The following is a 14763-nucleotide window of genomic DNA, read 5'->3' on the forward strand; positions in this document are numbered from 1 at the left end:
ATCCCAGTGCCATCCCTTGCATCAGGCATTCTGACGTAACCCACAGAATATATTGGGGGGGGCATATCCATGGATTCCATATCCACGGTTTCATTTTATCTGCAGATCAGTTTCATGGGGCCTCCACACACGTGCCCCTTCAGGACGTGGGGGGAGCTCTGCTCCCCTTCCCTCTGGAGCGACTTCTGAGCCTGGCAGACTCCACATGTGTGTGGCCGTGGCCTCTGTGAGGCTCAGACTGACAGAATCTGTCAGGGTTTTTTTTTTGTTTTTTTTAAATGGAAGTCGCTAAGAGTCCATCTGAGACTGACAGAGGCTCAGAAGACCCTCTAGAGGTAAGGGTAGCAGAGCTTCCCTCACCTCTGGAAGATGGAGAAGCATTCCTTCACATCTGTGGTTTCACTTAACTACAGGGTTGGGGGTGTTCCAGAACAAAAGTTCCAGAGATAGGGGGGGCACACCTGTATACATGTGTGACATTCTCTGCATCTGTAGGCAGCCATAAAAGGTAGAGTGTGTTTTTTTTACCAGAAATATTTTTAGTCTGTAACCACTATCTGCCATCTTCTTCAGATCTAAGTCTTGTTACAGATTAAAGAAATATGTAATTAATTTTAATCTCTAAAATATTTTCCCTCAGGCTTTAGTCCAGTGTGAGCAGCTTAAAAGTGAGATGGAGAGACAAAGAGATCGTCTTGAAAGGGAGTTAGCAGCTCAGCTAGATAAGAGAGCTGGAGAACGAGAAGCCATTCGTGAAGAAATGAAAAAAGAAAAAGAGAACTTGTCATCCTTGGTATTTTAACATTTTCTGTATAAATACATGGGAGTGTTTATAAAACAAAACTCTAACCACTGAGCTATTTTAGGAGGCTTAATTAGCTTGCACTCAGTTGTTCTAAATGGCTTCAAAGCCTGGTTTCAAATCCAGATAAAGAGTAGATCCTGGTTAATATTGGTGCCTTACTCATATTTAACAGTACAGTTATGTCTTACTCATAGTTAACAATGCAATCCTATTCTAGTCTACTCAGAAGTAAATCCTGTTGTGTTAAATGGCCTACTCCTAGGTAATTTTGTGCAGAATTGCAGCCGGGCAGCCCAGTCCTATGGGCTGCCAGTGCTGCAAGGTACAGCAGCATCAACAGGGCCACTGCTGTATCCTACAGAGCCAGAGTAGCTGTTGGAGCAGCCAAACACCGATATAACACCAATGGCCCCAATGGGTCTCCTTGGGTCTGCACCTGCGGTTTAGTGGATATAGAACCAAGGAGGCCCACATTGGGTTCCACAGCACCCGAAGTGGCATAGGATTCAGTGGCAGCCTCTGCTGCCTCCCCACCCCCTCCCAGGCCCAATCCACCTTCTGGTCCTCCCTCCCATCACTAGTTCTGCCCCCTCCCCACCTTCCCCCTCTCTCCCCCTGCCCCAAAAATCCTTCCTGCCGCCCAGCACTCCTGTTCTGTGTCTTGCTGGTGCTACGACCCAGTGCCAACTGGTAATGGCTTCTCTGCGAGTGCTGGGGGTCTTCCATTGGCACCAGAGTGCTTTACAGCACTTTTGTGATACCCAGCGCTGGCAGTGGGGCTAGAGCACTGGTGCTGCTCCTGATAGGATCAGGCTCTAAGTCTAGTAGGAGAAGAGGCAGAGAGAATTCATGTCAGGAAAACATGTGTATTCCTCTGACCCATGCCAGCTCCCTTAATTATGGTTAAGGGATCACCTGCATTGTTCGTACTGGCCTGAAGTAAGGAGTACTTAGGTGGCAGTTCAGTTATAGAGATCTTTTTTATGCTTAGCTGTTCAGCTGATGCTCTCATTCTGGGAACTCCTTGAAGATTACTTCACACATTTATCTGCTAAATACTTATCTGCTATATTGGCACAAGGGAAAACTAACATGTAATGTCATGTAAGTAATACAGGTGTGGCCTGTTTATCCACGGATACAGATTTGTCTCAATGCGAATGGGATGGGAATGGGTACTCGTGGTAAAATGGACACAGATGTAAGCTTCCTATATGTTGGTATACATCATTCCTGTATACCAGGTTGGATAAATATTGTATATGTTTTGAAATGATACATTCTCAGAGTTGGTGAGATTTATTGTATTATAAAAATAAGACTTTTTTGTGCTTGGCTTCTGCTTCTTTTCACGACTGAATTTGCTTTTAAGTAGAGCTTTTGTTTTCAGTGTCCATTGAAGGCAGAATGTTTTCTATTTTCAGATAATGATTTTCAGTTTTAGCCCGTTCTTTGAATTCAGGTTTTGCTTTGTTTCAGGTGATGTCTTTATCTCAGAACCTGGCTACACTGGAGACCCAGGTTGACAGAATTACAAGGGAGAAGATTTCATTAGCCAATCAGCTGGAAGAAGCTCAAAATCAAAATGCTTCTCAAGATATAGAGATTAATAAGGTAGTAATGCTTTTGAAAACACAAGTTTTCAGTTGATTTAACATATTTGGGCAGTCTTTGGGACAAATGCTTTAACTGTGTACGAACAATATTATTGATAGATCCTTTCTAGTACTTTTTCTTCATATATTTGCCTTAATATTGCTTACATTAACTTGTGTATGCACATAGATTTATAATGCAATGTGATGGCTTCCAACTCTTTTAGGACCCTATCCTGAACTGTGCACTCCAGCTCACAGCCGGTGTGCACTGTTGCAAACGTGCTGTAAGGCATGTTTGCGAGTGTTACTGCTGGCCCAGCATGAGCCTACACTGGGACAGCATGGTTCAGAGGCTGGAGGTCTGCCACCTGGCACTCACTCCGAGCGCTGGGTGGTGGAGAGGTGAGTTGGGGCTGTTTTGGTCCTTGGAGCCCAAAACAAGGCATCTTAACTCTGCGCCTGCTAAATAACCAATGCAGAGTCAAGAAACCCCATTGCGGGGCTGTTTCCCTTACCCAGGGGAAGGAGACAAATGTCCCCTTCTCCCAAGGAGCCGCTTCTGGCAGTCCGTCCTGCTAAGGATGCCATGGCAGCCATTTTTTATTTTGGGCTGTTATTTCTTAAGCAGTGTCTTCTGGATCTAATAGTGCCCTTTTTATTTCAAGGGAGTAGCATCAGGATGCAGTTATGTTGTTGAGTGCTCTGGTGGGCCACTGTGAAATACAGGAAGTTGGACCAGATGAGCCCTTGGCATGATCCATCAGGGCTCTTCTTATGTTCTTATGACTTTTAGCCTGATAGTCAAAGTGCACTCCAGTTTTTCTGCTTTTCCAGAGATCCAAAAACACAACTTTTTTGTTTTCTTTTTTTCTCATCTACCACAAAATGAAGGGTGCTGCAGTGAGTTGAGGAGATAGGGATAGTCTAGTGTAGCCCAGGATAGCGACTGCTGGGAAACGTCTTCTGGAGATTTGGATATCATCTGCATATTGGAGATGCCCACCTCCATCTCGCCAGGAAACAATCACTATCCTAGGTTATCCCCACCTCCTCAACTCCTTCCTGTGGAAATGACCACAGTGTTTCTCTTCTCCATCACATTCTGGAGAGGCTGTGGAGTAATGGATTATGTAAGCGTGTATAAAATGAAACTGAATCGACACTACAGAAAAGTATTCTTGGTTAGTAGCTCTAGGTTGCAGCCTATTTTTGATGGGGAAATACACTTGGTCCTCATCATTTGCGGATCTGTGATCTGCTGATTTGACTCACTGTTGATTGCAAGTCTGTGATGGAGGACTACAGATGACCTCTCAGAGGTGACCAGAAGGCCTGCCGGAACCTTCAGAAAGGCACTTCTGATTTTTCACTAAATGCCTTTAGTGTTTTCAGAAGGCTTTGGCAGGCTGAGGTTCTGCACGGCCTCCCTGTGCCTCAGAACACCTCCAGATACAACCAGAGGACACTTCTGTTTGCATCCAGAGGTCTTGTAAGGTCCATCCAAAGATTTAATTATCCATAGATTTTGGTATCCATGGGGAGTCCAGGAACTGGTCCCCTGTGGATACCAAGAGTATTTCTCAAAAAAAAAAGAAGAAAAAAAAGTCAGGGCTCTGATTGGGAGTGTTCTGATCTTGGCTTTGCTCCTGGGTGTTCAGATTGTGGCTATGGTCAAGATTGTATTAGCCCAACAGTCTAGTGCAGGGGTCTCCAAACCCCGGCCTGGGGGCCAGATGCGGTCCACAGCAAGCCTCTTTCTGGCCCGCGGCCAACCTCTTGTCCCCTGAAAGCCTCTGGCCCACTCAACTGAACATGACCAGAACTGTGCTCTGTTTGTGTCTGGAGGGTGTTCTGAGGGCCAGAGAGGTTGAATGATTGAACCCATTCATTCATTTATTCACTCATCTAAGTTCCATATCTAATTTGTTTATTTAAATTTTGTATTTAAATTTTTTTCCGGCCCTCCACACTACACCAGATATTTGATGCAGCCCTCTGGCCAAAAAGTTTGGAGACCACTGGTCTAGTGTATTGGCTGCATCCTTTGAAGAATGTCAGGAAGCTTCAGCTAGTGTGAAATACTGCAGCAAGGCTGCTTGCTGAGGGCAGTTAACTGGTATCATGGGGTTTCTTTGTTATATCATGATCTCTGGCTGTTGGTTCATTTCTGGGTCCTGTTCTGTATCCTGCCCTGTTTTGTATCCTGCGCCTCCTTATCAAGAACACGAGGCAGAATCTTTTGTACGGCTTTGCCCTGACTTTTAAATATCTTGCCTTGGGAGATTCCTGTTGACGTCCTTGTTCAAGTTAAGACCTTTGTACTCCAGAAGACTTTTGACATGCCAGGTGCCTGAATTTGTGTTTTTTGATCTCTGCAATGTTAAGTGTGTAAAAGCAGATGTGAGTGATTGGATCATGTGTTTGTAACAAATATCAGATACTGTACATGAAAATGTCACTTGCATGACCCCTTTCAGCATGGTAATCACATTAGAAATAATGATAGTAATTGTGGGCGAACTGGAATTATTTTAGCAACAACAATTTGAGGTTTGAGTGCTGGAAATTACAATTGTCGCTACAACAAAACTGTTACATAGCTTAAGAAAAACATTTGGTTTCCCTGCAAGGAAAGAGGAATGGGACATGCATTTATTTTGCAGAAACATTTTTTTCTGAATGAACAGTCCTCATACAGAATGCCATTCAAAACTATAGTTTTAGCAGCTGTTGATAAAGAAGCTTACATTGAACTTTTATATTAAGTGTGTTAAGTAGAACATATTGAAGCAGATTGATTGCATCTTAACAAGGACTATAAAGTTCACATCTCATGATCTGTAAGATAGTGAAAAGCAATGCAAAACTATTTTTGGAAATGCGATTCTTTCTGACGGTAAATTACTTGGGGATTATTTGACACAAGGAGAGTTAGGGTGGTGGTGTGACTTTTGTGATTATGTGTTCCCCTTCAAAAGTTTTTCTTTTAGCACTTTTTCAGAGGAGGATAGAAACAATGAAAATGATGGTGGTGGTAAAGGGTGAATATATCGCCAGTAAATAATGTTGTAGCACTGCAACAGGTTGCCTCAGAAGTGGAGTGCTATCTTCTTCTACCTCTCTATGGGAACTCATTCAAGACGAGGGCAGTGCATCATCCTTTGCACTCAGTGACATCACCGCATAACCAAAGTTCAGTACTGTACAAGGAGAATCAGTATATAATAAATATAGTTGATGGCCACTAGGGGGCATCAAAAGCTCTCATTGTAAATATTGCTCTGTAGAGTCCTAAAACTACAGGCTGTTATCTATTCAATCTAACAGGTGTGTGGAGAAATACGTTATCAATTGAATCAGACCAAAATGAAGAAGGATGAGGCAGAAAAGGAGCACAGAGAGTATAAGACAAAAACTATAAGGGAACTTGAAATTAAAGACCAGGTAAGAGATATCACAATGATCAAGCTTGTTACTAGAAATTTAAATCCTTCATGCTTCTGATAGTGACCATTAGTTGTAATTGCTTCTAAATGGCAAGAAGCCAACATAAAATAAATGATCTTATTTTGGAGTGTTGTTTTCAACCCTCAAAAGATAATGGGTGTAAGTAGCAATGTGAAACTTAACATGTCTATCATATTGATGCACAATATATTTGTATTGTGTAATGCGTTGTTCCTCTGTTATTTAATATCTTAAAAAATTCAAAGGAAGAATAAGTCCTACCAAATACTAACAATAATTTGTTTTTAAAATCGAAAGGTAAAATATAGTTTCTCTACCTTTCTTTACTTAAAATTAAAAAATCCCTGTTTTATTAATCAACATTTAGGTAAAGTCTGTCAAAACAACTAAGTTATTCCTGATTAAGGTTGGTAATTTATAGACTTCTTTGCAGTATCATATAGATTAAGGAATTTTTCTGTGGATTGCTGAGGGAAGGCATTCCTTATTAATCAGCTTTGGTATTGGGATAAACCGTAGCTTATTGAGGGAACAGTTAAGTTGGATATGTTTACCATACCATACCAACCTTCCATACTATGTTTACAATACCTTTCCACCTGTTTAAATTTGCTGTGACCACACCTCAGAGCTTTGTATCACAATTCTTCTCTTTCAAGTGAAGTAAAAGGTTCTGGAAGATCAGTATTGTGAATTAAAACTTCTATGTTTCCAGTTGCCATTTAAAATGCTGCTTTAACATATTTTGTTGAGTTGATGAAGGGCACACCTTCCCCTCCCCCCGGCTAAACTATTTAAAACGATTTGGTTATCATGTATTAGTACAGAAACCTTGAAAGTTTTTTACAACTTTAATTTCTCGAGAGAGTTAGAACACTTATTTTTCCTCATATGGGGTACACTGCAGCTATAACATAGCATACAAGTAGAATGAGAACTATGGACAATGTTGAATGAAATGTAAATATGCAGATAAATCCATTTTTCAACTAATTGAAAAATAATGGCAATTATTAACTATAATGTGGGCAGCTGTTTCTCTCAAGTACAACCACTTGGATTCAGTCTCTCTTGCATAAAAGCAGTTCTGAGCTAGTGCAAGAGGGGGAAGGCACAATTTTCGACAAGTTGCAATTCCCCCTTTCTACACCCCCCCCCAAATCTGCCTCTCGGGGTGTGGGGACTCTCAAGGATAATGTGGTACCCTCGCAAAGGGATAGGTAGGGAAGAGGGCATCTGGGAATTGCCAAAAATTATCCTCCTTTTGCAGAGACATGAGACAGTACTTACAGCTGGAGAGAGTTTGGACCCAACTCAGTACTGTTAGTAATTGGTGATGATAATAAATGCACTGAGAAGGATTCACTTACATTGTCAAAAACTGTGAGGCGGTTCGCAACAGGGCTCAGCAGAGTCCTTTCCCCCAACAATCTCATCTGTGCACTGCTGATTAGTATGCGTGCAGGTGCTATGGTGGATCATTAAGGATAATGAGAGATCTGTGCTTGTCTTCGTTATCCCTATCTTCCTTCTCTTTGGGAGGCACATGGAGAAAAAAGTTGGAATGAGATTACTGGTGGTGTACACGTACTTCCCACTCCCTTAATGTCCTGTCTACACACATATCACTGCAAGCTTAGGGCAGGCAAATGGCATTCAGTAAGATGATCCTCACTGGAATATTCTGCATATCTGCATTATACCAGTAGTGTGAGGATTGTATCCACTGTGAAATAGATGACCAAAGCATATTATAAAGCATTGCTTGTGAAAATACAGATTGGGCTTCCCATAACTCAAGTGCTTGGAACAGAACCATTTTGGATAGATTTTTCCATATTTTGGAATACTTGCAAATTCCTTATGAGAAATCTTGGGGATGGGGCCTAAGTCTAAACACAAAATTTGTTTCATATACACCTTATAACCTGAAGGTAATTTTTTAACAATATTTGTAATTTTTGGTGTTTTGTGCAACCCCTAACATGAGGTCTGGTGTGGAATTTTTCATTGTGGCATCGTGCTGGCACTCAAAAAAGTTGTGGTTTTCAGAATACTTTGGATTCTAGAATTCCTGATAAGGGATGTCCAACCTGTATTAAAACACTTCCTCATCCTGAGTTTTCATTCTGTTTAACTCCTTAGACAGAAGAGCCAATTGTTCTCCTTCAGCCATGTTATGTGAGGTAGAAAACACAGTTGACTCTTTCCATGGCCAAATACTGGTGGGAAACCTTTTGTAAAAGCAAAAATATCTTGCTTTTGTAGGTCACTAAAACAAGAATTTGATGAGCAGGCAGGCAGACAGCATGATAGAGGGAGATAGAAGAAACCCTTCTTCCTGTTAACTTTCTGGCAGTCTCTGCCTCTATGGTCTCAGCTGCCGGCCTGCTCGTTGCGTTCCTGTTTCAGCGACCTATAAAAGAAGGATTTTTAGCAATCTGTGAAAGCAAAAACCATGCTGTCTTGGTGCCAGGGTTAACAACAAAGACAAAGTAATAGGCGGGAGGGGGGCTACGAAGAATCCTATACTTACTATAGGTTTCCGATATCAGTGGGGAGGCCCAGGAAAGTATTCTCTGCAGGTTCCAGGGGACACCTGTGGTTTCCGCCTCTTTTTGGAAGACTGGGGAACATGATCTTTGTTGAAATATTCTTGTATGCCTCAAGTGCCCAGGCACATGCTGGGTCTTTGCTGATGACCCTCTATTCCAGCCATTTTCAACCTTGTTCAGCTCACAGCACACTGACAAGGCCCTAAAGTTGTCAAGGCACACTTGTAGTTTTTAATTACTTTATTATGTAATTAATTAATTAGTTTAATTAATTTATTAATTTAATTAATATAACTAAGGGCACAAGCCTAACCAGGTCTACTCAGAAGTAAGTCCTATTTTGTTCAATGGGCTTACTCTCAGGAAAGTGTGGTTAGGATTGCAACCTTAGATCATTACATGACAATGAAAGAAATTCCCAAAAAACTTGGAGGGGGAGGTGTATGTGGTTTCCGGAAAGATTTTGAAGCAGGTCTGTTCAAACTGTTATCAATTGATATGCTCTGATATGCCAGGAGGTGTTGGCAAAGAGAGATGAGACTGAGCATACTGGAGGGACAGTGAGAACATGTGGCTGAAACAAGTGCAGGATTCACTGGCGTGGGGGGAGAGAGAATAGGAGGCAACTGACTCTGGACTTTGGAAGGTGGAGAAGAGGGAGGGGTGGGGAGGGACCGTCAGAGGGGTTAACTGCAGTGATGATGGGGGATGTGTGAGCAGGAGGGGAGGAGGTGGGGGGGAAAGCATCACTTGGCTGCTCATGTATTCAAGAAAGAGTGCGACCAGGCCTCTGTATGTCTACTCAGAAGTAAGCCCCATTATAGTCAATGGGGCTTACTCCTAGGTAAGTGTGGATAGGATTGTGACCCATTCCCTTAAAGCCAAAGCCTTGCCAGGGGAGGCAACGCAGGCAGGGTCACTTTGGGGCATTGCTGGCAACGAAAAGGGTCTCTCCAGGATCCTTTCCAGGTGGCTGTTTCTGGCTCCTACCTGCTTCCACCTTCAGGCTCACTCTCAGTCCCTCCTCGCTCTCGCCGCTCACCCTCACTCCCTCCATGTTCAGCCCACTCTTCCAGGCTTCTCAAGCTGCCTGGCTGGCTGCCCGCCCAATCAACATGTGGGACAGGCAACAGCAGGAGCGTCCAAGCCCTTGTGCGGATGCCCCTTTTTCTTCTCCTGCTGCGAGAGGGTGCAAGCCGCCGCCTCTCCTGTGCGAGCCGCTGCTGCACATCTAAAACTGTTTGGATTGCACATTTATTTTGTTGTGAACTGCTGTTGGCTAAGGGGAGCAGTTATTAAGCTGCATTTCCTTCTCCTTTACACCCTTCAGTACTCAGCCAATAGGATGAGCAGTATGAATCCTTGGGTCCCTGCCTTCTAGTTGCAAAACTATGTGAATGTTTAATAATGTTGTGACCTACCCAAATCCCAGTACTGTGAGTGAACACTTTTTCTTGCTCCATGAAATCTTGTTTACAAAGATTCTTTGACTTACTGCTTTACATTTGCCAAGAAATGTTTCTTTTAGTGGTGCTGTGATATAAATAATTATTTAGTGTCAGGAATGTGGTAGACTGATACAGAATATATAGAAGTGATGTTGCCCATAAGATTTATAATTTGTGTCAATAGTCAGGATAATAGAATGTAAGACATTATCTCAGATTACACAGTGAGTTGAGTGACTAAGAGGAGACAAGTGGACAGCAAGATAAGATGTGATTTCTAAAGAAAATGTTTTAAATCTTTGCTCCTTTGAGGAAGGACTTGAAGAGTGGGAAGTGGCTTGAAAGATGTGTTTTGGTTCAGAGGGACAATGTCAATGGAAGCACAGGTATGAGAAGAAGAAATAAAAGTGGACAGACAGGAACCTAGAACCATGGTTCAGATTGACAACAAAGCATGGTTTCTCATTTTGCAAATAAATCTGAAGAAGCCTTGAGCTTGTGTAGTCCGCCTGCTCCTTTTGCATATGAGCGAAGGAAGTTGAAAGCTTCTGCTTCCACTTTTGAACCAGAGTTATCTATTAGGTCCAAACCGCAGGAAATGTGGTTTGTTATATTAGAATCAAACTGATCTTAATTTATTTGCGAACCATAGTTTGAACAAACCACGGTTCCTAAGTTTGAATGTTATTCAAAAGTGAAAGCAGAAAATTTCAGTCTTGTCTCATGTATGAAAGTGTGGAGGGAGCACTCACTCTGAGACTTGTAGAGGGTTTCTTCACTTTTATGTAAACAATAGTTTAAATCAGGGATGTCTAACATAAGATCCATGGACCTGATATGGCCTGCAGAAGCTCTTTATCTGGCCCATGTGATAAGTGGGCTCTCCCAGCGCCACACTTTCAGCAGTGCTGCTTCTGCCAAAGCTCTGGAAGGGAGATATGGAAGAAGGCCTCAAAAGGCAAAGGACACTGCAGTGGAAGGGGCAAACCAAGAGGGAGGAAGGGGGGGGAGAGAGAGAGAGATGGTGCTGGGAGAGCCCAATTATCAGTGCTGTTTCTACCAAGAATGTCTCTCAGCTGCTTGGCAGAAGTGGCACTGCTGAAAAGGCAACCCATGTGAGTTTATGGTCCATGGGAAAGGATCTATAAAATCAAATGCTTGTGAAAATTATTGTGTGGAACTTTTTCACAATGCGACTTGACACTGTGATCAAGACTAGGCAGTCACCCTGAGTAGCACAATTTGAAGAGTTATCTGGTATACCAGAGGGGAACATTTGAATCCAGACTTTAGCATTTCTTTCAGCTAAAGCATTTCTTTCAGTTGTCCACAGCAGTGGCGTCACTAGGATTCGTGGCACCCGGTGCGGGAGGCCTGCGCATCACCCCATGCAGTGGGCGGGGCAACACCCCAGGTGAGCGTGGTGATGTACCATCGCCCGCCCCCACTGGTTTTTTGACTATACCTTTTGTTAGAACACAGATATTTCAATGTGGATTGTTTCATTGCATTCTGCATGAAAGTGCGCATTGATTGATATATAACATGATGGTATTATTCCTCCAAATTCCAATTTTAGTGATTTTGAAAACTGGTAGAGTCTCACATACACACACACATAATTAAATAAGGGGGAGCCAGTCCTGTTCCACCAAGTGAATCTACCCTGAAGTAAGTCCTATTGTGGTCAATGGGTCTTACTCTCAGGAAAGTGTGGGTAGGATTGTAGCCTGTGAGCCCAAGCCTATGCATGTCTACTCTGAAGTAAGTCCCATAGTGGTCAATGGGGCTTACTCTGTAGTCTGCCTGCAGTAACAACCCCCCAAAAAGAATCAGTGAGATTTCCAGCCCTCCCCAGTGCCCAGTTTAAAGTTCTTCTATTTCAGGCATATCAGAATAAAGACCCACCTGGCTTTGCAAGTGCAAAATAGAAAACTTTCCCCTTACCATTCAAGCCTCTTTTTTGTTCGTTTTTAGGGGGGTAGGCTGCCTTCTGGAGCAGCTCTATAGGATCAGGACCCTTCTGGTGTCCTCACATTCCCCTTTTCCTGGCCTGAACACCTGCCAAGGCACGCCTGCCTACTCGCGAGTAAACATGAGTGTGAGGCTGCTTTGCTTTCCATAAGGCTCCATAGACTGGGAAGGAGGCAGCTGGGAGGGTGGAACCTCCTTCTCCGGTGTTTCTGGGGGTTGCACTCATTGAATGAGGACCATTCTGATGTCCTTGAAGCCTCTCAGCCTGCCTTGACTAAGGCAAGTTTGCCTACTTGCGAGTAAACGCGACCATGTGGCTTCATTTCCGGCTCAGACTCGCAGCTGGGAGGGGGGAGCTTCTCTGGTGTTTTTTGGGGGCTGCATTCATTGGATCGGGACCATTCTGGTGTCATTGGATTCCTCTCAGCCTGCCCTTTCTGATGGACTATGGCAAGTATGCCTACTTGCAAGTAAACGCACGATACGGCTCACTTTCACTTTCCTTAGGGTTCTATTCATTTTTTCTTTCTGGTTTTTGGCCATAACTTTTGAACAAAAGGAGCTATTTCAATTCTGTTTTTTGCACTGCACTCCACTGGCCAGTTTGCATCCAATGGTGTATGGCATGACAGGCTGGGTCCTAACGCTTTGTAGTTAGCACATCCTCCCCCAGGGCGCATCACCTTCTGGTGCGTCACCTAGTGCGACCCGCGCCCCCTGCACCCCCCTAGCGATGCCAGTGATCCACAGATCAACTCTGTGGACAATCTTAGTAATATTGCGTCACACATGCTCAATTTATATGGAGAGCCATCAGTGAAGCTGCTTACGAAGTCATGTATGATGTTGCATGGTGCTCTGGGACACACTTTGAATTCATGAGGTGATGTTCTTGCTCTTCTTCACCTCTACAATACCTGCCTTATAAAGTGAGCACATCCTATTTCTTAGTTATTGTTGACAGAAGAGGTGCTTTAGGCTGGTGATGAATTGTCCTGTCATACATATACTGCAGAGGACTAGGGAGATGCTAGCAATCAAAGTATTCTCAGCAGCTACAGTACTCTGTTAGTAATTACCATTTGCATGTCAGACATTTAACATTTGTTGGTCTTATAAAATGTCAATGAAATGATAGAAATGTGTGTTTTAACTGGTAACTGATCCAGTTGTCAACAGAGAGATTTGTAAAAGATTCCTTTGGCTATTATTCTGTTTATAAAGCTAAATCCTGTATAAAGATAGCACTTTATTTGTAACTAACCATTATTTTAGATTGCAGTCCTGGTGCAGCCCAAACTAAAATGTTTACTACTTTTACAAGACAGTTAATCCAAACTGGGGAAAAATGCAGACAAAATTAAATACTTTCTCTCATTGCTTTTAGCAGGAGGGGCAACCCAATCCTGAGCTGCCCAGGGCACCCAGGCTTGGCGGCACCGAGAAGGGCTGCCACTGGATCCTGCGTGCCCCGGGCTACCTCGGGAGGCGCCTAGAGAGAAGGAAACTTTCGTCCCTTTCTCCTGGGTAAGGTAAGCAGCCCTGCAATGGGACTACTCACTTTACCGCCGAGTAAAGGCGCTCATGAAGGGTGAGGAGCCCTCCATGAGCGCCTTGGATCCTGTGGTGCAGAGCTCCGTGGATCTGCCTCCCTCCCTCCCCCAGCTCGCCTCCCGACGGCCTCCCTCCTCCCCAGAACGCTCCATGCCGACCCGCTTACCGTACCATGGCGTTTGGCTAGCACGGGCAGGTGCCCGGCGGTGAGGCTCACAAACGAGCCTTATGGCACGTTTGCAACAGTACTCGGTGGCACAGAGCCATGCTACCGAGCACAGGATTGGACTCTTAGACTACTATCCTAAACACACTTGATTTAGAGTAAGTTCCACCAAACACAGTAGAACTTCTGAGTTAGCACAGTTGGCTTGCTTAACAGTTGCACTGTTAAGCATGAATTTAACTCACTGTCACTGAAATTAACAGGTTTAAATATACCTGTTAACATTTGCAAGGTTATGCTCACTGTTACTTCAGACAGGATTAATGGCAACTGTAACTCAGCAAGTTTTTAGTGCTTATTTCAGTTATTACTCACCTTCTTCAGGTTTAAAGGATCAGTACTCCACTTTTTGAGTTCCCTTCTGGAAGCTCAAAACCTAAAATGTGGTCATAATTCTGAGATAATTCTTTGAAACTGATCCAGCTGTTCTTGAAAAGAATCAGCTTGAAACACATTACTGTCAGTACTGTTACTTCAAGGCCTCCCCTTTACTTTGTTCCTTCGCTGCTGCTCTCCTTTTTTTTCATTTACCTACATATGACTGCTTCAAAATGTTTTTGTAGCAGGTACATGCTTTGCAGATTTACTTTATTTACTTTATTACTTTATATGCGGCCCACAGGCTGCATGTAGTCCATGAGGCCTCTTCTGGTGGCCCTCAAGAAACCCCATTGTACTCACCACCTCCTCCTGCTTCAGTGGCTTTTCTGTCTCCCTGCTGTACCATTCCAGCTTCTGGGAGAAGCCAGAATGGTGTGGCAGGGAGATCAAAAAGCCCCACCACTTCCTCCACCTGCTTCTTCTACCATCTCCTCAGTGGTTCAGAACCCTGAAGTAATTGGCAGTGACATCACCATGTAACTACCAATTACTTCCCACATTTGCACCCTTAGGGATTGTGGTGCCAAGCCCATTAGCAGTAAAATGGGCCGCACTGTACTAGATAGAATATACTGACTTGCTGAATGTAAAGAGTGTAACAGCAGAGGGGTGCATGTCCTGGTTCATGTCCTGCCTCTGACAGAGTTCAGATTGATGGCAGCGAGGAGCAGGATCTTCTTTGTGGTGGCACCTTTAGTATAGAACTCCCTTCCAGTGGGATTCAGAGCTGCCCCCCTCCCTGATAGCCCATCAA

The 14763-nt window shown here is 43.6% G+C and overlaps 1 protein-coding gene across 3 annotated transcripts in view; it reads left to right on the forward strand.

Moving 5' to 3' along the window:
* The window catches only part of SDCCAG8 (SHH signaling and ciliogenesis regulator SDCCAG8), a 150644-nt gene that overhangs the window by 38658 nt on the left and 97223 nt on the right, over positions 1 to 14763 (forward strand). For all 3 annotated transcript variants that reach the window (XM_066617459.1, XM_066617466.1, XM_066617477.1), the window contains 3 exons: positions 641 to 793; positions 2285 to 2419; positions 5731 to 5847. In XM_066617459.1, the coding sequence (XP_066473556.1) occupies positions 641 to 793; positions 2285 to 2419; positions 5731 to 5847 (405 nt within the window). The remainder of the gene's footprint in view (positions 1 to 640; positions 794 to 2284; positions 2420 to 5730; positions 5848 to 14763) is intronic.

This window comes from Tiliqua scincoides, chromosome 1 (assembly GCF_035046505.1).
Source record: "Tiliqua scincoides isolate rTilSci1 chromosome 1, rTilSci1.hap2, whole genome shotgun sequence".
Classification (NCBI taxonomy): Eukaryota; Metazoa; Chordata; class Lepidosauria; order Squamata; family Scincidae; genus Tiliqua; species Tiliqua scincoides.